This window comes from Olea europaea, unplaced genomic scaffold, assembly GCF_002742605.1.
Source record: "Olea europaea var. sylvestris unplaced genomic scaffold, O_europaea_v1 scaffold1980, whole genome shotgun sequence".
In the NCBI taxonomy this organism is placed as follows: domain Eukaryota; kingdom Viridiplantae; phylum Streptophyta; class Magnoliopsida; order Lamiales; family Oleaceae; genus Olea; species Olea europaea.
The window spans coordinates 32,660-59,951 of NW_019237661.1; the positions used below are offsets into that span (position 1 = coordinate 32,660).

The 27,292-nt window shown below is 34.0% G+C and overlaps 2 protein-coding genes across 3 annotated transcripts; one reads left to right on the forward strand and one right to left on the reverse strand.

Annotated features, from left to right (window-relative positions):
* Positions 1-5,946: 5,946 nt before the first annotated feature.
* On the reverse strand, positions 5,947-9,514 carry LOC111379391. Of its 2 annotated transcripts, none has more exons than XR_002700042.1 (4): positions 9,424-9,514; positions 6,529-6,736; positions 6,244-6,425; positions 5,947-6,144 (listed from the first exon to the last, which is right to left on the reverse strand). XR_002700042.1 is itself a non-coding variant. In XM_023002748.1 (4 exons), exons 1-4 carry the CDS (start codon positions 8,403-8,405, stop codon positions 5,996-5,998), a joined length of 582 nt encoding a protein of 193 aa, XP_022858516.1. In that variant the 5' UTR covers positions 8,406-8,444; the 3' UTR covers positions 5,947-5,995. The 2 variants fall into 2 exon arrangements, 1 of the variants encoding a protein (XP_022858516.1); XM_023002748.1 differs by lacking the exon at positions 9,424-9,514 and adding an exon at positions 8,363-8,444.
* Positions 9,515-21,174: 11,660 nt separating this feature from the next.
* Positions 21,175-26,984, forward strand: LOC111379385 (calcium/calmodulin-regulated receptor-like kinase 1). Its single transcript, XM_023002744.1, has 8 exons — positions 21,175-21,384; positions 22,013-22,381; positions 23,048-23,201; positions 24,087-24,213; positions 25,319-25,404; positions 25,857-25,928; positions 26,054-26,257; positions 26,617-26,984. The coding sequence occupies exons 2-8, from the start codon at positions 22,068-22,070 to the stop codon at positions 26,950-26,952; spliced, it is 1,293 nt and encodes a 430-aa protein (XP_022858512.1). The 5' UTR covers positions 21,175-21,384; positions 22,013-22,067; the 3' UTR covers positions 26,953-26,984.
* Positions 26,985-27,292: the final 308 nt, after the last annotated feature.

Genomic DNA, 27,292 nt, shown 5'->3' on the forward strand with positions numbered 1-27,292 from the left:
TGTCCTGTTTGGTACAAAATACTAGGTAACCTTAAACAATAATTCTCGAGCTTTCTCCATCCTCAATTCCTGCCATTGTATCATACAAAGGCTTGTTTATGTCAGAATTCCTCGAGCAATCCCATATACCACGGACACCACAGATGGTATTGATGCATTACAGAAAGAAGAAGATTTTATGGAGAAGTAGGACTGATGTCGAAAGAATAATTTTTTGAGGTGTCCGTTTCGAATAATTTTGGGTGAAAACAATCCAATAAACAGAACACGTCGCTTTAGCCATAACGTTCGACTTTTTCTGCCAAATTTCATCGTTTAGGGCTCCACAAATGTGTTTTTCTATTTTCTGGATAATTTTGTTTAATTCATTTAATTTGGAATTTAATTCTATTTATTGCAAATTAATTTTGAATACGAGAAATTTTAATTTTTTTCATTATCTTTAATTTTAATTATTATCTAGAGTTAATCGTTGTCTAAAGTTTAATTATTATTTAGATTTTATCTACTACTTTAATTATTAGTTGTAAGTTTGAGGCAATTAGTTGAATTTAATGATAACAAAGAATCTTGTGTAGTTTTTCAAAATTATTCTCTTTTTGGTATTCGTGAGCGAATCAACAGTGCACGCTGCATTTCTTACAATGGAAGAAAAATGCTCCACCATATGAAAAAACAACAAACTACAGGCATTCGGTCCATTAATTTGATCAATAGTGCACGCTGCATTTCTTACAACGGAAGAGAAAGCTCCACCATATAAACAAAGAACAAATTATAGGCATTCTATCCGTTGATTTGAAAATTTGTTTTTGGCAAGGATCTTTCCACATCACACATTGTCAAACTACTAGTACAAATTCATTGTACAAGTCGATTTATTCCAAATTATAAGTTCCGGCCATGCCAAAAAAATTTGATAATACAACAGACCATTCTGGACAATCTTCAATGTTCTGAACCATAATGTACCAATAGCTAGGGGTTTTAGGCCAAACTAGTCTAATAGAATAGCTTCAACGAAAAATGCAGGCATTTTGCAGCATGTCATCTATGCATGTTTTCTCCCGTTGTTAGAGACTTCGATGATCGGACCGAGCAGTGTTAACTGGAGGTCAGGTTGAGTGAGGCCCAAAGATCCAGTCTAACTCTGTCAACATGATTATTGTAATCTGCTATCTTAAAAAAAGGTTGAGCCCCAACCTTGAGGGCCTCACCGTCCCGCCTCTGGAGTATCATGAGGGAGATAAATCGCGGGATGTGTCCCAACAGGTCAGGGAACAAGAGCTTGCTCGTACACTGGTGCCCACAAAGAGTCCAATTCCATATATTAGGAATCGAACCGTCACATTACAACTGTCAGTAAGGCTAAGACTACCCTACTCTTATCCTTTGCACTACTGAATTATGCCCCGAGAGGCTATTATAACCTGGTATATTGTTTGTACTTCATCAGGATGGAGGCTTTTAAACGAGAGCACACAGTAACGGATCCTGGATTTGAGGTTAGCTAGAGCGGTCGTTGACTATCAACGGCCAGAGTAGCGAGGTCCTTTATTAATATTTAATTAACTAATATTTAAAATTCTTCAATCTATATCTAAATGCCCTAAAACCTTTCGAGAGAAAATAAGAAATATAGAACACGAATAATAGATAAATTCAAAATATAGAAATGTAAATCTAAATAACCTAACCACAAGCAACTAGTCCACCATCCACATGTTTAAAGTCCAGGATCCAATTGCAATTAATCTAATTTCCTTAATTAAATAAATCAAATTATAACTAAAATCACTCTCTTTACAAAACCTAAAATCCAAAAGATTCAATTTTCATCATTTAAGAAGATAAATGCAATAGAATTATTTACCAGCAGGTTGAGGCGGGAGGTGGCAATCCACGACTAGCGGGTGGGCAACGACCATTGCGGCGGGAAGGAGAACATCGGGAATCACATGGCCACCACTGTTGTTTGGACTTTGGTTGTGATTTTTGAAATGAGATGTCATGGCTTCAGTTCAAACTTTGGGCAATAGGTTGTTGTGAATTGATTTGTGATTTTAGGCATTTATCAAAGATTTTGACCACAATTTTAAAACAAAAAAGGCCCATTCTTTCCTTCTTTTTTTTGTTTTGTGGAAATTATAAAATCCTAGGCAATTAAAGATCACAATACAAAAATCAAATGGGAAGATTTTTTTGTTCACAGTTCAGATATTGATTTAACAAGTAATATTAATAATAAAATATATCAACTCATTAATCCAATTCCAATGCCTAACAAAGAAATTCATGAAACTCCTTCTTCTCTCTTCACTCTCTCCACTCAACGACAATTCCAACGCCGCCGCCCACTGCTGGAGACCATCGCCCATGGCAACAATCGATTGTCGAACTCACAGTGACGACGACGTTGACTCAGCAAAGCATTTCCACCGAGCACGAAGCAGATCGCCAGCATGATTTTGTGGGTTTGGATTGTGGACCACTGCCCACGTCAACAATCCACCATCAAACTCACAGCGATGACGACGTTGACACGACGAAGCAGTTCTACTGAGCGTGAAGCAGACCACCAACGCGATTTGTGATTTTGGATGGTGGATTATTGTGACTTCTTAAAGAAGCAGATCCACCTAACTCACACTGCGAAGAAAATTACCCACTCCAGCGACTCTTCATAGGCGAAGCATGCCACTAACGGGAAGTAGAAGCGGTTTGGGGTGGTGGTGATAGTGTTTGTGTGGTGACAGTGTTTGTGGTGGTGGATATGGTGGTTGGGGTTTGTTTGGATGGTGTTGTGTGTGGTAGTGGTGATGATGATAGTGTTTGTGTTATAGCGGTTTCGTAGCCGTGGATCTGATGGTTGGGGATGGGTTCAGATGATGTTTTGTGTGGTGGTGGTGGAACTGGCGGTTGGAGTGAGTTTTATCGAATTTAGCAGTGGTTTGGGGGTCGTTTTGGTGTTGTTTGGGGGTTTTGTGTGGTTTTTGCTGGTTGTGTAGGTTGAGATGTTGGCGGCGATGGTGGATTTGGTGGCAGTTTTTGTTGGTAGTGCAAGTGAAAGTGTTGACGGTGGCGGCGGTGGTGATCAACAATGGTGATACTAATGGTGATGATGAAGGTCAACATTGGTGGTGGGGGCGACGGTCGCAGGAAGAGGGTGGTCACAATTGATGGTATTGTTGGTGGCGATGATACCAATTATTTGGTCATCCGTGACCAATTACTTAATTGTGACTTAAAAATTTGATAACATGTGATTAAAAAATAATTTGTGACCAATCAATATAGTTTTTTCTTTTTAATTGTGATTGATGAATAAACTGACCTATAAAATTTTCGATTTGTGACCTGGAAATAATCTGTGACTAATTAATTCGATAATATGAGACTAATAAATAAATTGTGACCTTTACTTATGTATCTGTGACCATTAATTTTATAGGTGTGACTTTATTATATTTAATTAATACATATTTTTAATATATATATACACACACACACACACACACCTAAATTTTGAATTTTTAAACTATTTATCTCACTTTTGAATTGGCATCAATAATACACCTGAAGTATGATTTTTTTTTCCCATTCAAATTTAAAAGAAAAGGCCTAAGTATGACTAATGACCTCATCTTACTCAATTGGCCAGTCCCCGTCTTTCTACCGTTGGAGAACCTAGATTAACGACGAGGTCACTCTATAAATTCCAGTGGAGTAAGCACGCACGACCCATGCCACCTCCCCGGTTGCTAGCTCCACCATTGAGGGCACACCAGCAAACAAACAAAAACAAAGAAGCTGTGATACACTTGTAAATTTGGATTGCCACCGCCATCATCACTACCACTTTGTAACGTACCATGTTATACTGACATTATTGCCTTGCCACCAGAAATAAGAGTTTAATTGGATGTGTCATTAACAAGAATAAAAGTAAAACTAATTATCATCATATATTTAGAGCCGACTACATAAATCCTTTTTTTTTCTGGGTCACGGTTTATGGTTAAAAGATTCAAAAACATCTAGATCTTTAAGAATCTTAGCTCTTCAAGTTATTTTCGATCCATTCTCCCATTTTTCTATTGTTATAGTGAATTCGTGTAATACAAGTCTCGTTTGTTGGCGGGCTGCCTCTCTATTGTTGGCTGGCCCAATTTAGTGGTATTGGGCCCTGTTGGGTTGGTTGATCCAACGGGTTGAAATGGTTTGAAAATGAAAAGCGTTTTTTTTTTGGAAACACGTCTTTCCTTAATAAAGGATGATAGTTGTGGACCTTAGAATTGGCACTTTTTTGATCATTGGATTGTCGATATTTTGGTGGACTGTTAAAGTCTCTTGACTCTTCACTTTTGTCGTAATCTGAGTGAAAGGTTCCAGGGTTTTCTTCGTCTTCTCTCTGAAGGTTTTCTAGACTCTTCTATTCTTACATTTTTCTGAAAACAATCTCTAATCTGAGTGATGTTAGGGTTGTATTTGGTATACGATCTGTGAGATTGTAGAAAACTGAATGTTGTATAAAAGAGAGGCGAAAGAAAACTGAAATTGAAGGAACTGTGGTTTCTTCATACATTTTTGTATCGATTCTTTGTGATTCTTAGTGGATTCGAGCCTAATCTACTTTTGTCAATGCTCAACGGGTGATTAGGCCTTTTCGCTGAACATCCGGGCCCTTAGGGGCGAAAATTCTTGCGTTCTTTACGTTTCTGTAATCCTTTAAAATTATTTACTGCAATCGTTTTTAAATGAAATAATAATCCTGAGACCAACAAGTGGTATCAAAGCAGTTTACGAAGGGTTAGGGTTTTTGAATTTTTCTTTTAAAGTTTTTTTTAAAGACCTAGATCGTAGATTTTTGGTTAAATCTTAAATCGAGTACTCTTTGTGAAAATTTCTTACAAGATCTACCTTCGGTTCAACTTTTTGCTGGATCTTTCAACTGTGTACTTTGTGATACGTCTTTGTGATATTATTTCTGATGATTACTGTATTTTCTTGGTTTTCTGAGGTTTCTGAATCTTTCTGAGTAATGTTTCATAAAGACTCGTACTGAGTAGCAATGAGTCAACTCGACTCATTCCGATTCCTGCTGATTTCTTGTGACTCACTGCTGAGTCACACTGAGTTGCTGTGACTCGTTGGCTTCTTATATGATACCTTGGATTGTGCAATCGGTTCTGGTATTCCCTTAATTACTTTCTTCATTCTGTAATACTGTGTTTCAATCTTTGGTATAAGTTCCTTACTTTCTTAGTTTCTCAGTTAACTGTTTAGATAATATACTACTCATAGAGTTGGTCATTAAGGTAATTGATCTTCTGCTACCTTCCTTTGTCCAAAGTCTCCTGCGAGGACCTGAGAATCTGAAGGGGTAGTGGGTTGAACAGGTCATCACCCCTTAGACCCTCTTTCAAGTTGGTAGCTATATCTTTACATTACTCTTGTTGAATATCTGCACATTCTTAATATAAGATTGCTATATTGAAATCTTTATTGTTTACTCTCACTGTCTGTACTTACTATATCCTGTGTGGCATATAAACTTGAATCTGTGGATTTATATGTGATTATCAATGTTTTAAAAATCGACCCGGTCATCGACCCAAAAAAAAGAAAGGGTCAAGGATTAAAAGGTTGAACCGGGGTCGAACCGGAATTTAACCGGTGACTTATAAAATCAAAATGAAAAATATACATTTATAAAGGAGAGAAAAAAAATGAAAAGTAAATATTGAAATCAAATCACAAAACAATCAATTACAATCAACTAAGTCAAGTGCTACTCAATCTAATCATATAATTTAAAACAAGTTAAATAACTTACTAAGTCAATAATATAAAGTAAACAATAATGTCAATAAGTGAACAACATGAAAGCTTAAATAGCTAAAATTTAAAAGTTTCGCATCAACTATCACCAATACTGAAAATGTCATGTAATAATTGGAGCAAAAAAGTGCACTAAACATAAAATATTAAATAGTTAAATTTCTCCTTTATCATTTTCATCTATAAGCCTCAATCCTTGATCACTTCCACGTTCACATGAACCACAAAAACGATGAATAACATCCATTGTATCTAAATCTCCCATCTCTTGAGTATTAATTTCATCCTTATTTTCATTGTCATCTAAAATACAAAATTACGTAACAATATATTAGATAAAAATACTTGACTAATATTAAAAAAAAAAAAGATAAAAACAATAAGTTAAGATTATTTACGAACCTTGAACATTATCATCAATTTCTTGATCATTAACACTGGAAATTGCATTTTCTTCATAAATAGCATTATCCAAGTCTTCGTACTCGAAATCCTGTGGTGGCACTTCTTCCTCTATCCAAAAGTTTGTCTTGTCAATACACTCATAATCAACTGGATCATAAGACCTCTTCTTATAATAACGCCTATAAGGTCGTAAATGAGTAGTAGTTAGATAAAGAAAATATATCAAATAAATGAGTCATTAAAATAAACTCTTGACGTGGTAAAAAGTTTAAGATTATATACCTATTCTTCAATCGCAAATTATACGTAACATAGACAAGATCGTTGAGTCTTTGATGCTCCAATCTATTTCTTTTTTTTTGTGTGTGAATACGTTCAAAGACACTCCAATTCCTTTCACATCCCGAAGAAGAAGCTGTTTGACCAAGTATTCGAATAGCTATCTTTTGCAAAGTTGGAGCACTAGATCCACACAATTTCCACCATTCATCTGCATAATTTAATAAAATTAGTTTCAAGCGCTAAGATTAAAAATAAACAATAAATAACTAAATACAATTTCTCACCAAGTTGTAATGATTTTCTAGTATTACATGCAGATTGCCTTCCAAAACTCCCTTCACGTTCTCGATACATCCTTATCTCCCCCATTGCTTTTGTCTCATCACCACAAATACTTTTGATTTCAAGCAAATTGAATAAACCTTGCATGACTTCTACTTTTTGACAAAATCCTTCTTCATAAATGAAAGCAGGATTGAAAAAATAAGCTGCTGCATGTATGTTAAGACGAAGATGTTTATCCCATCGCTCCTTAATCATATCAGTGTAAGGTTTCTACAATCTCTTCTTATTTAAGAATATATTTTTGATTCCTTTTCGTGCTCTATGCATGCCGTCATATACATAACCTAATGAACGTTTTTCATTTGAATCTACAATTCGTAGCAATCTTATAATAGGAGCCACAATTTTCACAGCCATCAAGCAATCCTCCCAAAATTTGTTATCCAAGATGATAGAGCTCACGAGTCTTCCATTTGCGCTTTTCGAAAGCCTATGGGTTGTTGAAAGCCTACTTGTTGCCAAACTCTGCAATGCTTGTTTGTGATCATAAATACTTTTCAATGTAATAAAAGTGGTAGCAAAACGAGTCACAGCTAGACGTACAATTTCCCTCCATTTAGGTATTTTTCGTAACCAAGACAAAAAAATTGTGTGATTATACACAAATATTGTAATTTTCGAAGCACGTAATGCAATGGAATGTACGTGAGGCATAGTACTAATATCTTTTAAAATAAGATTCAAACAATGTGCAGCACAAGGAGACCAAAAAATGTGATCATATTTGTCGTGCAATAATTTCCCTGCCGCCACATAGTTAGCGGCATTATCAGTTACCATACGAACCACATTACGAGGTCCAACCCATTCAACTATTTCAGAAAACAAATTACACAATGTTTGAGCATCTTTCACTACATCTGATGCATCATAAGATTTTATAAATACAATCCCAGACAAACAATATACCAAAATATTAATCAAAGTTCTATGTCTTTGATCGGTCCAACCATCGGCCATAATTGTACATCCATTATTTATCCGCTGACTTCGATAAGTGTCAACTAGCAATTGATATTCTTTCTTGCAATCTCTCAGCAAATTAACACGAATGTCATTATAAGATGGACCTTTAAATCCCGGACCAATTGCAGCAGTGACATCTAAAGCAAGTTGGAAATAAGGTGATTGCAAAGCATTAAATGTAATGCAAGCATCATAAAACCACCTAGCCCAAGACATATGAGCTCTCTTTATTGCTTGTTTACCAGCAACAACACTCTTTATACTAGGCTAAGATCCAAGAGTAGTCCTTGGGACGGTTTCAATCTTGTCACTTGCTTTCCTCTTCCCTTTTTCTTGACTTTGTTTTTCTAAAGACACATGTATTTCTTGAATATCCTCTTCCATTTCCTCTCCTCCAATTTCTAAATCTATATAATCATTCCCAAATGTACAATCATGAGCCTCTTTAGCATCTTGTTTCTTTTAGATATATCCTTAAGAACTCCTTGAAATTTAATTTGAACATCAAAAGGAACTTTCTTACATTGAGATATTTGACCTTTAATTCCAGCAAGATGGTATTTCATTCTATTAATTCCCCCACCTTTAAAGCTATTGTTGCAATAAAGACACGTATAAAAAACTTTACCATCAATATCACGACTAGACGAGAAGTGTTCCCATGCAGGATCAGTCTTTGCACGGCTAGAAGGTGTGGAACCTATAGATTGCCTTTCTGAAAACTGAGTATTGTCATCCATCCTAATTCCTAAGTAAAAGAAACTAAAATAACCATAGTTAGATAGAGTACCATTACCAATAAAATTTTCAAACCAAGAAACCAGTAAGGCAGTAGAAAAAGAGAACAAAACTCAAGTTCGTTTGTTGATGGATAAGTTTGGGATTGCACAATGGCACAAGTACAACCCAGAATCTAATTAACAATTATATAAATTGTTAGATACAGCATAAAAAGGAACCTATTGTGAGAGACCAAGCATAATATTCCTTCAACCTTCCAAACAACATATTGTACTCCTTTGACAAAAATGGAAAAACAAATTCCAAATAAAAGCCCAGAGACTATTCACTTTTCTTTCATTGAGATATTTGACACCAACATTTCAGAAGACCAAATTTTTATTTCCTATGGGTAGTAAAATTCCAGGAAACCACCATTAATGAAAGCAATTTAGCTTATGTTAAACCTCATCAAAACAAGTCAACAATAACCCAAGAAATGAATAAAGGGCAATATAATAACAGAATTATGTGGAGAAAAGGTTGGGTTTCTGCTCTTCCAAATGTACATTAAAGTTACACAAATCCAAAATTGGCAGGGAAGAAAAAAGTATACAAATTTCAATAAATTTCACTTATCAAATATGAAAATTGTTATTCAAAAACTACAAATATATGAAAAGTAAATAATTCTTGTTCTTAAATTACTTAGAATCTAGGAGGAAAAAGACAAGAAGTTCTGGGGAAAAAAAAAGAACACAATGAAAATCAAGGCATTTAGAAACAAACCAACCTGCTTTAGAAGTCCATTAATGGAAGAACAAGATTTAATTGAAGAACAAAGTAGAGGATTTTGGAATTTACCTTCTATTGATGCGGCCTATGAAGATGAGAGAAAGACGGGAGTTTGATTTCAATTGAAACAGGGAATAAGGGTTTTTCTTTCTTTTCACAATTTTATTCTAACTGGTAGCGGGTTACGGGTTTATAAAAAACCGGCCTGTCCAACGGGTTCACAAACAGTTTTTTAATTAAAAGGTTTTCAAAGCTAACCAGATCGAATTTCGGACCGATTCCAGATTTTCCCGGTTGAACCGGCTGGTCCGATCCGGTCCGATTTTCAAAACATTGGTGATTATGACTACTGCACAAAAATTCGAAGTAGAAATTTGAAGAGGGATTGGAGATTTTAGTTTGTGGCGCCAGAAAATAAGAGCTCTGTTATTACAACAGAGGTGTGCTGGGGTCATTAATGGGGTATGGCCTGTTGAGATGAGTGCATATAGGGGACATGAGTTAGATAAGATTGCCTGGAGTTCAATTTTCTTACATCTGTCCGATAGTGTAATAAGAAAAGTTGGGGAAACTACTACTACTCAAGCCTTATGGACCAAACTAGAATCCCTCTACTTGACTAAATCTATGCCTAACAAATGTTATCTTCTTAGGCAATTCTATAATTTTAGATTTGATCCCTCCTTAAGCCTAGAAGATAATTTTGATAAATTCACTAGATTGATTCAAGAATTGATTGACTATGAACAGGAATTATCTAAAGATCAACAAGTTGTTGCTCTGTTAAATGCACTAGGTGACAAATATAGAGAACTGAGAAATGCTTTAGAGTATGGGAGAACTGACCTTACTGTTGATATTGTTATATCAGCTCTAAGGAATAAGGAACTTGAACTTAAAACAGAATCCAAAGACTCTAAGTTTGGGAAAGGTTTGAATGTAAGAGAGAAAGCAAATCAGAACAAAAATAATAATCAATGTAATTTTAATTCACACAAGAAGGGAAAGCCTCAATTTCCTAAATTTAGAAATCAAAACAGAAATCAATCAAAACCTAAGTTATCAACCAGAAAATGTTATTACTGTGGTAAAACAGGACATCTCATAAAAAACTGTTTTAAGAAAATATCTGACATGAAAGGTAAAACAAATATAGATGGGTTTACAGTTGTTGTCTGCAATAATGAACCTGATATAGAGGGAGTTGTTTTTGTTACCACAACCAAAAGAAACCAAGATGAATGGGTTCTTGACTCTGGGTGTTTATTCCGTATGTGTCCCATTAAAGAGTGGTTCATTGATTTTACTGACCTGATTAGTGGGGGTCAAGTTCAGATGGGGAATGATATGACATGTCAAATAAGAGGTATTGGAAACCTTAACTTGTTACTGGAAAACAACAATATTCTTGAATTGTCTCAAATAAGATATGTGCCTGATCTTCAAAGAAACTTGATTTCTTTGGGGCAATTGGATGATGAATATAAAATTAGGATTCATAAAGGACAGAGTGTAATTAGTCTTAACTGTAAAGAGATAATCTCTTCTCCTAAATCTAATGGAATCTTTACACTGCAAGCTAAACCATTAGTTGGAAATAGCTCTGCAGTTGTAAAATCACATGACAATAAGACCTTGATTTGGCACAGGAGACTTGGCCATATTAGTGAAAAGGGATTGACAATTTTAAACAAATTAAAATGTTTTGGAAAGGACAATATTGCAAAATTAGAATTCTGTGAAGACTGTGTTATTGGAAAACAAAATAAACTACCTTTTAAAACTGGAATTGACAAATCAAATTCTATACTAGAGTATTTACATGATGACCTATGGGGTCCAACATCTGTAAATACTTTAAGTGGGTTCAGATTTTATTTGCTAATTGTAGATTTTTGGACTTTTCTTTTAAAACATAAATCAGACACTTTCCAAAACTTTAAACAATGGAAACTGATGATAGAAAATCAAACAAACAAAAAGGTAAAGGCACTTAGAACAGATAATGGCCTTGAATTTTGTAATTTTGAATTTGATCTTTTTTGTAAAGAATTTGGAATCTTGAGGCATAGAATAGTAACACACACTCATCAGCAAAATGGTACCACTGAAAGGATGAATAGAACCTTGTTGGAAAAGGTTAGTTGTATGTTACTTAGTTCTGGTCTTCCAAAGATCTTTTGGGGAGAAGTCCTGAAAACTACCACTTATCAGATAAATAGAATACCTTCAAGTGCTATTGATTTTCAAAACCCTAAAAATTAGAACGTTGTTGACTGCAAATGTGAACTTGAAGAAACGATTTATATTAATCAACCAAAATGTTTTGAACTAAAGTCAAAATATGATCAGGTTTGTTTATTAAAGAAATCTCTCTATGGTTTGAAACAGGCACCAACACAATGGTATAAGAAATTTTACTCTTATGTTCGAAATTTGAGATTTCTTAAGAGTAATTTTGACTCTTGTTTCTTCTTCAAAGGGTCAGGAGAACCTGATTCTCTCTATCTCTTATTATATGTTGATGATATGTTTATTGCCTGCTATGATAAATCTGAAATTATTTCTGTTAAAGAAAAACTTAAATCTGAATTTGAAACGAAAGATTTTGGACAAGCAAAGAGAATTTTAGGCATGGAAATCAATAGAGATAGAAAGAATTGTGTTCTGTATGTAAATCAAAACTCTTATGCGAATAAGATACTTGAGAAGTTTGCTATAACTGAGTGTAAACCCGTAACTTTACCTATTGCAAATCACTTCAAACTTTCTAGTGAATAGTCATCTAAAACTGATGAAGAATATGACAAAATGAGTAAAATAACTTATGCAAATGCTGTTGGCTCTATTATGTACCTTATGATATGTACAAGACCTGATTTAGCTCATGGTATAAGCATACTTAGTAGATTCATGGCCAATCCAGGTGAGACACATTGGTTAGCAATCAAATGGATGTTAAGATATCTAAAGGGCTCAATTGAACTAGGATTAAAATTTCAAATATGTAATGAAGGCATTATCCTGTAAGGATATACAGATTCTGACTTTGCTGGAGATTTAGATAAAAGAAGATCAACCTCCTCCTATGTGTTTACTCTTTGTGATAGTTGTGTTAGTTGGAAGTCCCAACTACACAAACTTGTAGCTCTATCTTCTACTGAAGCTGAGTATATTGCAGCATGTAATGCTGTTAAAGAAGGTTTGTGGTTAAGGGGTTTATTAAATGAAATTGGTTTCATGAATGAAATGGTTAGAATCTGTACTGATAACCAGAGTGCAATTCATTTGAGTAAAAATCCTGTATATCATGATAGGACTAAACATGTTGATATTAAATTTCATTTTGTTAGAAATATGGTTGAAAAGGGACTAACTAACTTGGTTAAAATCCCAACTGAATTTAATCCTTCTGATATTGGTACTAAGGTTTTACCTCTAAACAAGTTCAAAAATTGTCTGAAAATTCTGAACATACTTTGAAGGTAATAAATTCAGTTTGATATTTGAATTTTATTTGTTGTTTCTGAAAATAAACTGACTATTTTTCATTTTTTATTTTTAAAGGTTTTATAGAGCAAATGAAACAAAAATAGACCAAGTCTTGAATCCATGAAAGAATACCAAGAATAGATTAGCAAGGTAGAGATTGTTGGCGGGCTGCCTCTCTATTCTTGGCTGGTTCAATTTAGTGGTATTAGGCCCTGCTGGGTTGGTTGATCCAACGGGTTGAAATGGTTTGGAAATGGAAAGCGTTTTTTTTTTGAAACACGTCTTTCCTTAATAAAGGATGACTGTTGTGGACCTTACACTTGGTACTTTTGTGATCGTTGGATTGTTAATATTTTGGTGGACTGTTAAAGTCTCTTGACTCTTCACTTTTGCCGTAATCTGAGTGAAAGGTTCTAGGTTTTCTTTGTCTTCTCTCTGAGGGTTTTCTGGACTCTTCTGTTCTTGCATTTTTCTGAAAACAATTTCTAATCTGAGTGATGTTAGGGTTGTATTTGGTATACGATCTGTGAGATTGTAGAAAATTGAGTGTTGTATAAAAGAGAGGCGAAAGAAAACTGAAATTGAAGGAACTGTGGTTTCTTCATACATTCTTGTATCGATTTTTTGTGATTCTTAGTGGATTCGAGCCTAATCTACTTTTGTCGATGCTCAACGGGTGAGTAGGCCTTTTCGCTGAACATCCGAGCCCTTAGGGGCGAAAATTCTTGCGTTCTATACGTTTCTGTAATCCTTTAAAATTGTTTACTACAATCGTTTTTGAATGAAATAATAATCCTGAGACCAACATCTTTAGTCTAATGAATCCCTTTATTTATCTTCAACATGCGATTTCTATCTCAAATCTTCTCATTCTGACAATCGGATGAGAAAAGATAAAACTGCTTCAGTCTACAAGAACATGATATAAACATATATTTCTACTATCAAAATTGATAACTAAATCATAGAAAATTATGCAGATTTAATAGCTGATTCAAAGGGTTTTCAAAACTCTAAAACATGTGTATGTGTCATCAACTAGGTATTTCTACAATTACAACCTTCTTATCTGCATTTTTTAGTGCCAAGCAGAAGCTGAGACCAGATTCCTCTCCGTCCACCTCAATACCATGCCCCGTTCGTTTAAAATAACGTAAAATGTTCCGAATAAGATCTTAATAAACCCCTAATCACCAAATTGACATTAGAACCTAGAGGAAATTGCCGAAAACTGGCCATCATAAATCTCAATCTCCACTTGCCAAGAAGCTCGTGGGTTCCACTCTCTCCTTGCCTAAGTTGCCTTCGCATGCTATAATGTTCAAAATATCTTTAGCCAGACAGTGTTCTTCACATTAATGCGCCCTTTACGATTTCTGGGGTTTCGTTACATCTATTGACTCGAACATAGCCAAATAATAGTCTAAAGGTGCGATGAATCTTGGAACTCTAAAGCTCGTCTCGCACTAAAAAGCACTCAGAAAGTAATATAGACGTTAAAATATTTCTTGCTGCAATATAAGAATGTTAAACCGTAACTTCTTTTTGTATTACGAAAAATTGGATATGAGATTTGAGTTGACACCAATTTAAAGAGAAAAATGCTATGTCCCTCATGGGGTAGCCGAGTTATTGAAGTAGGTGAGCGTGGAGGCCTATGGTTACGAGTTCGATTCCTCCTATCAACACTTTCTTGGTCGAGTCTATCGCACAGGGTTTGTCTGGTACGATTTACCTAGCTGACGTGATTTGCAGGCTATTGTGTCAGTCCGAGGGTTTACCAAGTACACACTCGAAGGGTAACGGCTGCGGGGTTCTCTCGTTACCAAAAAAAAAAAAAATTGGAGAAGAGAGAGAGAGAGACATGCTACATTTCATTAAAGACCTTCTAGACTTATCATGTAGATTTTTAGTTGTATATTAATTTATAACAAAAATCACGTTCTCAAGACTCCACCCGTATATAGATTACGCTAATTTAAGCTCATGTTTGGTGTAGATTAAAATCAAATTTTTAGTAGATTTTGATAAAAATTGATGAAATATGTGATTGAAGAGTTGCGAGTTCCATAAAACGTGTCATTAAAACTAATTGTCAACTTTAACTTAAATTAAAATTTGGATTTTGATTTCTATCAACAAAGACTAAATTGAAAAATACTTCAATCAAAACTTACAACTTGCAAATAGAAATTGACATGGATAGCACGTAAAAAAGGGTAGTCTGATTCATTTATATTTTTAAGTAGAGGCAACCAAATGGAACACACTATTTGGTTCTGTACAAATAGAATGCTTCTAAGTCAAGCCCCGTTCAATTTACATATTAAATGTGTCTCCAAAGACATTAAGGCCTCGTTTGATACACATTAATGTAAAAATGAGAATGAAAAATTTAGACGTTACGGGCCCCACATAAGAGATAAAAAATCAAGTATGATGACTTGATATGATGAATAACGGTCATATTTTTCATTTTAATGGAGAAATAATGAGAAATAAACGGGGCTAAATGATGAAAATTACATACCTGAAAATTCAAAGAAATTGAAATGGATCGAGTTTACACGTGAGGGTATTATAATTATTATATAGGCCAATGCAAGCATGTGCATCCACTCGTTATTCACATGATATTGGATCTAAACACCATTTTTACTTTCTTTACACATTTCTTTGAGTGTGTGACTAAGATCAAATGGACTATCCAAACCCGTATAATAATACCCACTTCATTCACCCGTTTTGCAAAGACCGGCAACTTGATTTAAAATTTGTCAACCTTTGCCCAAAAACGCCGTTTCCACACTTTTTCTGTCCCCACCAAGGGAAACAGCGTTTGGCAATCCCGTCAAAACATTCTGTCATCTTGTGCACGAAATTACCAGTATGCCCTCGATGTAGATTACGAAAGAAAAGAAACAAAATGATTAATTTGTCCTTTACATAAACCTACAAAAATCAGAATTCTTTAAACCGACTTCAAATATAAAAGGGTAAATAGCAGCAATGTTATTTCATGTCATTTGCAAATTCTTCCTTAATCATTTTTTGGCTAATGTGGCCTAAACCTTGTAAAATTAGCATTCAAATAGATGATTTTCGGCCATTTTTGTCTGCTTTGCTGGTAAAGCATTGGTTAATTGACAATGAGTTTCTTGGGATTCGAACTTGGAACTAGCCGGATGGAGTAGATAATTTCTTTGTCGGTGATCTATCCATATCCTTGATAAATCTTGGGTGAAACTAAGTGGAGGTTCAAACCGACTGATGAACAATGTTATTTCATGTCATTTGGAAATTCATCCTCAGTCATTTTTTTTTGGGGGCTATTGTGACCTTAATCCTTGGAAAATTAGCAATCAAATAGATGATTTTCAGCCATTTTTAAGTTAGCTTTTTAATCTTTTCTTCTATTTTTCATTTTATGACATGGTTTAGTATGTTGCGCTTTTAAGATTTAAATGTGTGAACGATGCATGAATTTTACCTCATACATCAAAATCATACAAGAACTCAGTTATTATTATTATTTTTTTTTTCAAAATTATATATGAGCTCAAGAATTTGTCTTATCGATATATGAATCACTTTCCGTCTGTCAAAATTAGCGAAACAATCTATGTGAAAAATGGAGTGCCTACATGGCAATGACTTAAAGACACTTGACAAGTTGAAAATTGAATACCGCTATCTCTCACGTAGGCAAGCGTTGAGAATAATTTTTTGTTCAAGGTTCAAGAGGAAGGAGAGGAACCACAGCTTGGGAAATCCCTTCTCTTAGTACACTTATTCCCCTTTCATCCAGAGTTGTTGTCACGAGTGGCACACGAACTTTGTCCCTATATAAAAATCATATGAAACTCAATTTTGTATCAAAAATCAAACGTGGATAGACAAATTTGTATCACATTTGTACACGTCTTAACTTATTTTGTGAAAATTAATGGAACAAATCCCATGACAAATTGCACAAACTTCAAAAACCTTCTCAAAATGACCCTTCAGAACGGACGTCTTGATGTTCTTTTCGTGAGAAAATGCAGATCTACCTTCAGAGAAACACGAGAAATGTGTACGAACATTAGGTTTTCAAAAACAACCCTTAGAACGGACGTCATGATGATATTTTGCCTTTTTTTAATTTTGAATAGGCTGGTCAAATTTTTTGGCTAACGAAAATGGATGGAAATCATCCATCTACATATATGAGAAAATTGTATGGTTTAGTCCCTAATTTATTGTCATTCTAAAAAGGATTACATGGTACTTTAATCTCTAACTTTTCGTTATAGTTGCATAACCATTTCTCAAATAAAAAAAAATAAAAAGTATTTTCGAAAGGCTTACTAAATTATCACATAACCCTCAAATATCCATGAAGGTAAATTTTATGTCTCAACTTCAATTGATAAAGAAAACTTGAAGTGCTTCCACAAGGCTCGTGTTATTATTTAACAAAGATTTAGACAATTCCCGTTATTAAAAACAGACCTCAAGTTATAATAAAAGATTAATGAACAACTTTTTTCTTTCGAAAAGATCAATAACCTACTTACTATAAAAGTAATAGATTTAATGACTATTAGTGCAATTTTTCCATATTTTAATTTGATTCAGAGTATTGGGTTATGACCTCCCCCCACGTTGAAACTAAATCTTCTATCTAGATGCTCTGCGTCAACAAAGTCTAAATAATAAAATAAATAAATAAAATTGGGTTTTGATCCTAATTTGTTGTCAATACAACGTGCAATGTGTTTGTGTAAGTTCAACTCACGATCTATGCACACTTGGTCGAGGTAAGTCACACATCAAGTGAACCTCATAAAATATAACCCAATGTGTCTATTAATGTGACAAAATGTTTGTTAATTCTTGATTCATTATAGTGGGCTAAAATCCAAACACATGATACTAAAAGCCTGTTTAATAGTGATTATAAGAATCAATTTTTTGACCGTTAAAAATAAAAGTGGATCTCACTTATAAGCGAAGAAGTAAAAAATGACGACTGACTTAGGGAAGTAATGATCAAAAAATTGATTTTTCGGGATAAAAAATAGAACCAAACGGGGGCTAAGTTTCTTGTCTTGTTTCTATTAAGTGATGCTTTGGATTTTTTTTTTTTAATTGGTTGGGTGATTTGTATTGTCCATATTATTTTATCAACATAATTATATTCATATACTTGCATTACTCTCCCCCTTTGTTATACTCATTTTCGGAAGAAAATGCAAGACTTGCTTATAAAAGTACTCGTAAATGCAACATATTTATTATATTAAATCAATAGTTGTCGCGTGAATTCATTCCGGACAACTGTTAGAGCTCCCGATTTTCAAATGATATACTATCACATATGATTAAATAATACACTTACATGATAAAATTTATTAATGGCGCATACAGAATTTTTGATAAGTAAAAAGTCGATTTTGATACTAAGAAGTCACTTTTAAACAAATTTGAATATTTTTCTAAAATTGCTTGTTCTACTATAAGAGTTGTCAGAGAAGCTACCCTAATGAAACCATTTTTTTTTTTTTTTTAACGAAACTTTCCCAAAAAATTCACTTACAAGAAGCAGAAAAAAATAATAAATGAATAACAGAAGCCCATCGTTGGACCCTAATTTCCTTATCTAATATGCCCCTAAAGTCTTTATCAAATTTTTTTTTTTTTTTGATACCCAGGTCTCCCAGCTTCGCTAAACTAATTCCTGGACCTCAAGCCCCCGTCCTCTTATTAGCTTGAGGAAGTTAATCGCGGGTTGTGCCCTTGTTGGCTCCCAGGTTCCTGCATTACTTATATTCCTTCTCCTAAGAGAGCTATCGTCACTGCCTTCCAGCACCTTGCCTTCGAGATAAATCCCCCCTTCAAAATGCTGCCTTCCAGAAATCGAACTCTCCACGCTAGGTTTGTGAGCCCACCAATGCAATTGTTCCACCAACTCAGATGTGCCTCGGGGGGCATCTTTATCAATTAATAAGTTTGAAGAGTGTAATTATTTTTACAAGAAGAACTCATATTCAACTCATGAGTTGAGATAAAATTTTAAATATTGAAATATCTTGGTAAACTTTGGTGATATGGTTGAAGTGTTTGTCACACTTGCTTTCATCCACATTTATTTCTTATAGTTTGGAATTTTTGGTTTTAATATTACTAAACTAGTTAGATTAGGTTATCGGCTAATTACTACAATTTAAGTTTTCTAAACCTCAAACGTCAACCACTTGTATCCTAAAATTGAATATACATACCTACAAGTCATTCAATGTCAAACCTAATTGGCACATGGCCTCCAATTACAACAAGGGAATGTCCAAAATAATTTATTTATATTAACCAAAAATCCCACCAAAACTTCAAAATAGTTATTCACTTTATTGGTGGGAATTTATTTTTCTTCAAGATGTTTAGAAATTTAAATCTTAATATAAAATGGTAAAGCTTATAAATTTTATTTTCCCTTTTTTTATGACTTGTTGACTAATAATTGCGCTTTAAAATTGAATACACTCGTGTTTAAATGTCATACTATTCTCGGAATTATGCTGGGGGGACAGGCTCTTTTGACATGATTTATTTCCAGGGCTGATTTGGTGCCCCCTATTGGTGGGGCACCTGACGGGCAGCCCTGGAAATAAACCCTGTCAAAAGAGCCTGTTTGAATGGCTTTTCCCCTATTCTCGTTCTTTAAATTGAAGTTAAAGCACTCGATCACCGAGAATTAACTCAACTAGCATAATGATTTTGTCAAGTAAAATACTTCGTTTGTGTAAATTTTATCAGTAGTTTGTTTTAGTTTTAGTATTTTACTATTATATGGCCGTTATATTTTACATCTAGTACAAAAATATGATCGAAATATTGTAACGACGTAATCATGAATGCCGAATGCCATCAAATGACATATAAGCCCATGTTTAAGGGCCCCTTAAACTTTTTTAGCGACTCGAAAAAGGAAAATAAAGACAACTCTTCCTGATTACTTTTGACAAATTAGAACCAAGCACCAAATAAAATTGTAGGTTTGAGTATGCTTTTTGCATTATTACCCTTATAATTGTACTTAGCTAAAATTTATTATGGAAATAATTATAGCATTTACAGCTATTTAGTTCTTAGAATGTGGGCTATATTTAGCTCAATTATGTAGCTAAAAATTTTGATAATAATTTAAGTCAAAGTTATTAAGTAATTTTAACACAACATTTCATATACTCGTAATTTATATCAATTTTCAAAGGTACATTTTATCATCTTTTATTAAAATATGATTTTTTTTCTACCAAAATCAACCAATGACATAAGGATAATAATTGTCTTTGAGTACATTAATTTTGTAACCACAAGCATGTTTTCACAATTTATTTTGCGAAAACGAACATGATAAAAAAAAATAAAAATCAATTTTAGGTGGTTTAAGAGTTGCTGTTCAATTAAATAGTTATGAACATATTTGGGAGTGTCCTAACTCATACAACTCCAAATTCTAAGGAATCCAAAAAATTAAAAAATTGAACCCTCTAACAGAAGTTTCATAAAGGGATTAGAGCAGACTATCAAGAGGATTTTTTTTTTTTTTTTTTTAATTTTCTATTCTTGAAAGGAAGAGCATATAAATCTATTCATTTCTAAGTCCATAAATGCACAATATTCAGGTAAATAAAATTTCCACATTAATCCGTGTATTTTACAAAACTAGCTATTAGGTCCCTATATTTCTCAAGATGTAAAAAGAAGGTGTCGTGTTTACAATTCAAATGTTTTTTTAATCACAAAGTAGCCTTACACGAGCGATGTAAGAAAAATTAGAGGAACATTATATTCTACCTCACTTCAAAACAACATTGACAATAATGCGCTAGTGTTTCCCCTGCTGGTTTCATGAAATTAGTCTTTTATTTAAAGTATTACTTCTCAAGTTGTCCCATTTGTAGCAAATGTCTCCAAGAAGGGGCATTTCTCCTTAATACAAAGTGATGTGTTAATTAATGAAAAATCGAATATAAAAATCCGACACAAACGAGACACAACTGCTCTAATAAGCAAAGGTTAATGACTTCTAAGTTTAATTATTTTGTGAATATAATTATCTAAGATTAGTAAATCTGCCATTTTTCCAAAATAAAGTTGGTGAAAAGTGAAAGTCAAGAGCCATTCACCCTGCAATATCTAATAAAATGAGGGGGCACAAATGCAAACAAAAATACCACCATGGTCCCTACGAGGGTATTTTAGGAAAACAAATTGTCCCACGTTCCCACGCTTCACGCGCAATTCATTCTCAACTTTAAAAAACGGCGACTGAACCAACTTTCCATAAAAGTAAATGCCAGCAAGAAATCAAATTTTTGCTTCTGCTCTTTTCACTCCAAAATTCCTTACTCTTAATCTCATCCTTCGCACATTCCTCTGTTTTCTCGCAACGTTTCAGATTCTTTTCTTCTTTTACTATTTGTTCATTAACTGTCGCTCCTTTAATCTTCGACGGAGATTTTATTCAGTCAAACGTTCATCAAGAAAAAGGTAAAACTGAATTAATGTCCAATCCGTTACGCTGTACTCCGTGTATTTTTGCTAAAAATTGTTTGCTGCTGTTTTTGACTACTTTTTGGTTTGTTTATTTTTTATTCTTATTTTTTTTCGAGTAAAGGTTGATCTGCGTTCTTCTGCTTTGAATTTTCTGGATTTAGAGTTTGTCCTTTTGAGTTATACTTTTTGCTTTGTTTAATTAATGTTTTCGTTTTCATAAAAATGTGGGAGAATTTCGACTTTTACCGTTTTAGCAACTACACGGAAAGTTTGACCAAAGGTTTCTGAATCTTCCAGCCTTTTGCTTCAGTTGATTTATTTTGAACTTTCGTCTTTGTGGTGAGTTAATTTTTCAGATTTCAAAGCTTTAGACCCATAATTTCTGCATTTGTTTATTGTTAGATTGTTTAAGTAAAAATTGTTTATGGGTTGGTCTTTAATTCTCTCAATACTTATTTCTTGAAATGAGAGAAATTATCTCTAGATGTTATTAATTTTGTCTTGATATTGACGATTCATATCTATGTAAGAATTCCTTTGATCAATATGCTTGTGTTATGGAAATATATTTTGGTCAAATTTCACTGTCTACACGAGCTAATTATGGATGTTTCCTTAACAGGTTTATTCCATAAATGAGATGCTTGGATAGAATATATTGATCCAATAAGAAAGAGATGAAAGAAGAGTCATCGGGGTTGATAATTGGAATATCAATTGGGGTGGTGATCGGTGTGGCTTTGGCCATATTTGCATTCTTTTGCTTTAGGTACCATAGGAAGCGCTCGCAGATTGGAAATAGCAGTTCTAGGAGAACTGCGACTATCCCAATCCGTGCAAATGGGGCTGATTCTTGTACAATAATGTCAGACTCATCTTTTGGGACCGAGTCTCCCAGGCCAAGTAATCAGAATGGCATGTCATTGTGGCTTGGGGGACTAAAGAAGGCCAATGTTGTTTCTGCATCTGGGATACTGGAATACTGTTACAAGTATGTATGTGGCTGCTCTTAGTTTCTTTGTTAATTGTTGCAGGAAGATATAACACCATGAGATGTCCATTTGTCACCATTGGTTTAGAAAGTAATCTGCGGTTAGTATCTTAGTTTAAATCAATTCATTATCTATTTGATACCTGAACACCTATTGATCGGTCCTAGAATGAAGTGAGTGTAAACTTTTGAATACTGGCGGGATTCCCGTTTGGTCTAATCCGAACAGCTGTAGAAAATAGTAACCAGGTCTCACAAATAAGTAAGTTGGTAGCATAGGTGACACTGGAATAACAAATTTTTTCTGTTGTAGTAGTAAAAGCTGAAGGTTTTACTCAAGAGTTTGTTGTTTTGTCAGGTTTTGAGTTCAATTTAAATGGGTAAATATTGGGACCTTATGATTCAAAGTTTGGCCCGAGTTTGTCTATACTATTTAATGGGGACAAATTATTCCATAGCCTGAATAATAGTGCGTATTGGCACTTAATTAAAAAACTCAGGGATTATTGTAGTTGGAACAGAATATATTTGAATGTTCAGTGATATTAGATATTCATTCTAAATCCAGATTTTGTAATTGTAAAGTATGTGGGTTTAAGTATGTATCTTCTGTTTTATGGTTATATTTTTTTTGTCTGAATCTAGTTTTGGTTGATAAACAAGCAGGGACCTGCAAAAAGCAACCTATAATTTTACCACATTAATAGGTCAAGGGGCATTTGGTCCTGTTTACAAAGCTCAGATGTCAACTGGTGAGACTGTTGCTGTAAAAGTGCTTGCAACTGATTCTAAGCAGGGGGAGAAAGAGTTCCAAACAGAGGTACCGTTGTTTAACGAGTATTATGGCTTCTGGTTTGACCATTTGAAGAGTCATAAAATTGTATTTGCTAAGCACATGTTCCCTTGCATTGCATTGCACTGCGTGGCCTAAAATCACAAAAGATAAGAAGCTAATGCTTGGTAAAATTTATGCCCCTGTTTGACAGCCAGTCTTCCAAAAAAAAAAAAAGAAAAGAAAAGAAAAGAGTTTTTCTGTAGTAAATTTTTGAAAAATGAAGAAATATGAAAACGTTTTGCGTTTCTGTGAAGAATATTTTATTCTGAAAATGTATGGTTGAAAAATGAGTATGAGATAAAAAGAGTTTCGAAAGAATGGTTATCAAATAGGGGCTATATTAGTAATGCCGAACGTTGCTTCTGGAGTCAATGAATGCTTCTTTCATAGACCATGAAGAAACTTAGTTGAGAACTTTGATAGTTCCCCATCCCCATTGCAAAGAAAACAGAAGAATCATGAAACCGTGGATCCAGACTTCGACTTCCAATGCTGTAAAGGTTTTGAGTAATAGAAATTTATTCATCTTAATAGCTGACGAAAAGTTAGGAAATATTGATTATCAACAGTTTGTTAGAATACTGTTAATCGATGCTTTCTTGCTAACAAACATGGCTTGTTTCTGGTCTACTAAGAAAAAGGACTGGAATTCAATGATATTCAGTCATTGGCTGAAAACTTGGACTACTCTCTGTAGTTCAAAATTATATTCACTAGAGAAATTTCTAACCATCAGTAGAGACTTCAATTAGCTGAGATCGGTACAGAGAAGAATCTCCAATCTCTAAAAAAACTGTATTACAGATTAAAACTCTAATCATCGACTCTGGATACCATCAAATTTAACTTTTCCTTTTGTTTCATTCTCAGGTTATGTTATTAGGAAGGTTACATCACAGAAACCTTGTGAATTTGGTTGGATATTGTGCAGAGAGGAACAAACATATGCTTATATATGTCTTCATGAGCAGAGGAAGTCTGGCATCTCATTTGTACAGTAAGTTGGCTATGCTGGTTCAGAAAAAATTGATAGAATAAAAGCATTCTCTGGAAACTAATAATTTACTCCATCTTCTGTTTTCTGATGCTGCTAGCCTTACCTTATGGTTGAGTGGTGTTGTTAAGCCTATATGCGAGTGTGACCCATAGCCATATCTAAATGTACATCAATACTGGATGGTCTCAGATATCATTCTTTCTATGATTAAAGGCGCTGATTGAGCAAGCTGCATTAAAAGTGCACACGTAATTCTACTTGTTCTTTGGTGAACACAAACATAGAACTTACAGAATTGAAATTAGAGAAATTCCCAAGCTAGGAATAGCCATAGTTCTTCTGATTAATGTCCAGTGGACTGATGGAAGGAGGTTCGAGCATTGCAGTTTGTTTTATATCCATGATTTAGCTTTGTCCTTACTAGGTCATCTGATTATTGCTGTGAGTGAACATGATACAAGATCATGGATATTGTGTTATCTGGCAGTGTTGCTCTGCTGTTAATTTAAATTAAGTAGTTCATGTAAATATTTTGTATCTGAACAACCACTGTTCTTGTGATACTACGCCTGGAAAGCCCACAGTTCACCTAAAAATTAAAATAAAAATTGATGAGGATTATTTCCAATTCATTCTCTTCCGGTGCATATATACTCATGGATGACATAATATTGGAGTATCTACTGGAAGGGTTCAATGCTCATGAATATCTTCTTGTCTTTCTGATACATTTAGCTATTTTGATTTTTTTAATTAATTATTTATGTATTTACTTTTTTTTAAGCAATGGTTAATCTGCTAGGTCTCCAGCTTACCTGTGAATAAGCAAAACACGATTTGAGTTTGTATTTTTGTTTACGGAAGTGCTAATTCCAAATGCTACAGTCTTGGTTGATGTATTTAGAATCATCATATAAATGATGCAAGTAACATATAATTTAGCTGTATTCATATTTTCATAAAATCATGTCAAATATGACGTAGCAAAGTTATTGATGATAGTTACTGTTTGGATTTCTTGTTTTATGCGTTCTTTTGTTTTCTTTCTTCTTTCATTTGTAATTTTTTTGTTAATTACATGCTTCTCTTTTGTATGGATATTCAGATGAAAATCTTGAACCATTGAACTGGGAGAATAGGGTTCAAGTAGCTCTTGATGTGTCTAGGGGCTTGGAATATCTTCATGATGGGGTAAGTTTTATAAGTATACCCTTCTGTTGCATGTCAATGACATTGACTTTTATATAAATTTCAGCTGTCTTAAGTGCTTCTGTCATTAAGCATGCTCTAGGAATAATATTCTTTAATCAAGCAAAATTCTAAAAGCAGTAGAGTTTGCTAGTTTCAATGTCAAATTCTATGTGAATTATAATATGTTCAATAAATTGAATTTGTTACTTTATCTATAATAGAATAGTTCAAAAATTGAATTATAAATAAATTGAATTTCAACTGTTTTACAATATCATTTTATTTTATTTAAGAAGTGATTTTATTATTATTATTATTATTATTATTATTATTTTTTGAGTGTGTATGATAGTGATCAATTTTCACCCGTCTCCTTTTATCTTGTTCGCACCTGATCATTAACTTGTATGTTTTCTCTTTTCTTTTTTGGATTCTTCTGTAATTACCTGCAGGCAGTTCCTCCTGTAATACATCGAGACATCAAATCATCCAATATTTTGTTGGATCAGTCTATGAGAGCCCGGGTATGTCTATGTTGATTGCATGTGGAAGTAAATGGAAAATAAACTAATTCACAATATTGCCTACTGTAGTAATTGAAAAATGAGTTCTCTAGGGATTTCATACTCGCAGCATGGAACATATGCAGGTGGCTGATTTTGGGCTTTCAAGGGAAGAGATGGTTAACAAACATGCATCCAATATTCGGGGAACGTTTGGATATTTGGATCCTGAATACATATCAACACGCTCATTTACGAAGAAAAGTGATGTTTATAGTTATGGTGTGTTGCTATTTGAACTTATTGCGGGAAGAAATCCACTCCAGGGTCTCATGGAGTACGTTGAACTAGTAAGTGTTCTTACGGAATGTGTGGATAATATATGGGTAGTAAGTTATGGATCCTATGAAATATGTGGATTAACGTATATATCACTGGCTTAAATTAAAATTTAAACATTGCCAAACAAACACTAGGATTTTGGGATGACATCAGTCATAAGTACTTTTATGAAGTGGTCTCTACTTGGTTTCTCCAATGTTTTCTTTTTAGCTGAATGGATCAATTTCGTTGTTCGTACCTTTATAATTTGTTCCTACTATCTCATTTTCCTTTATTTTTTTCCCTTGTTGATTTGTCTATGTGCATTTTTTGTGCCAACGTTGCAATCATTTTTGCCTTTTCTAATACCAGTACTTTATCATGATAGGCAGCCATGAATACTGAAGGGAAAGTTGGATGGGAAGAAATTGTCGATCCTCGTCTTGATGGGAAATTCGATGTCCAAGAACTCAATGAGGTGGCTTCTCTTGCCTATAAATGTGTCAACCGTATCCCAAGAAAGCGGCCATCTATGAGGGACATTGTGCAGGTGCTATCTCGGATTCTTAAATCTAGACACGATAGGAAACATCAAAAAGATTCATCGAATACCAGAGCAGATGAGGTATCTATCAACATGGACCAATTAGAAAATCAGAGTCCAATTCTTGAACACCGTCGAGTAGAATCTGTGGACAGTACAACTGATTCAGTTGATGTTTAAATGATAGTTTTTTCAATTTTTTTTCAATTTTTTTTTTTTCAATTTTTTTTTTCTTTTTTTTTTTTTTCGACTTTTTTCATTTTTTTATCTGTAAAATCTTTTTTGCGACTTATTTCAGTTTTTGATCTGTAACATCTTCAGCTCTATAGGAAATAGAAACAAAATCGAGTCTCTCCTATTGTTGTCTCCATGTAATATAACAGTTTCTTTCATTTTGTTGTTGATTTTCCCAGGCGGAGCAAAAGGTAGCCTTTGTTTGCAGTGCATCTTTTATTGTGAAGATCGTGTATAACTAAGTTCTCTTATGAACCAACAAGGTAATTTTGTCTATTCGTGTTAA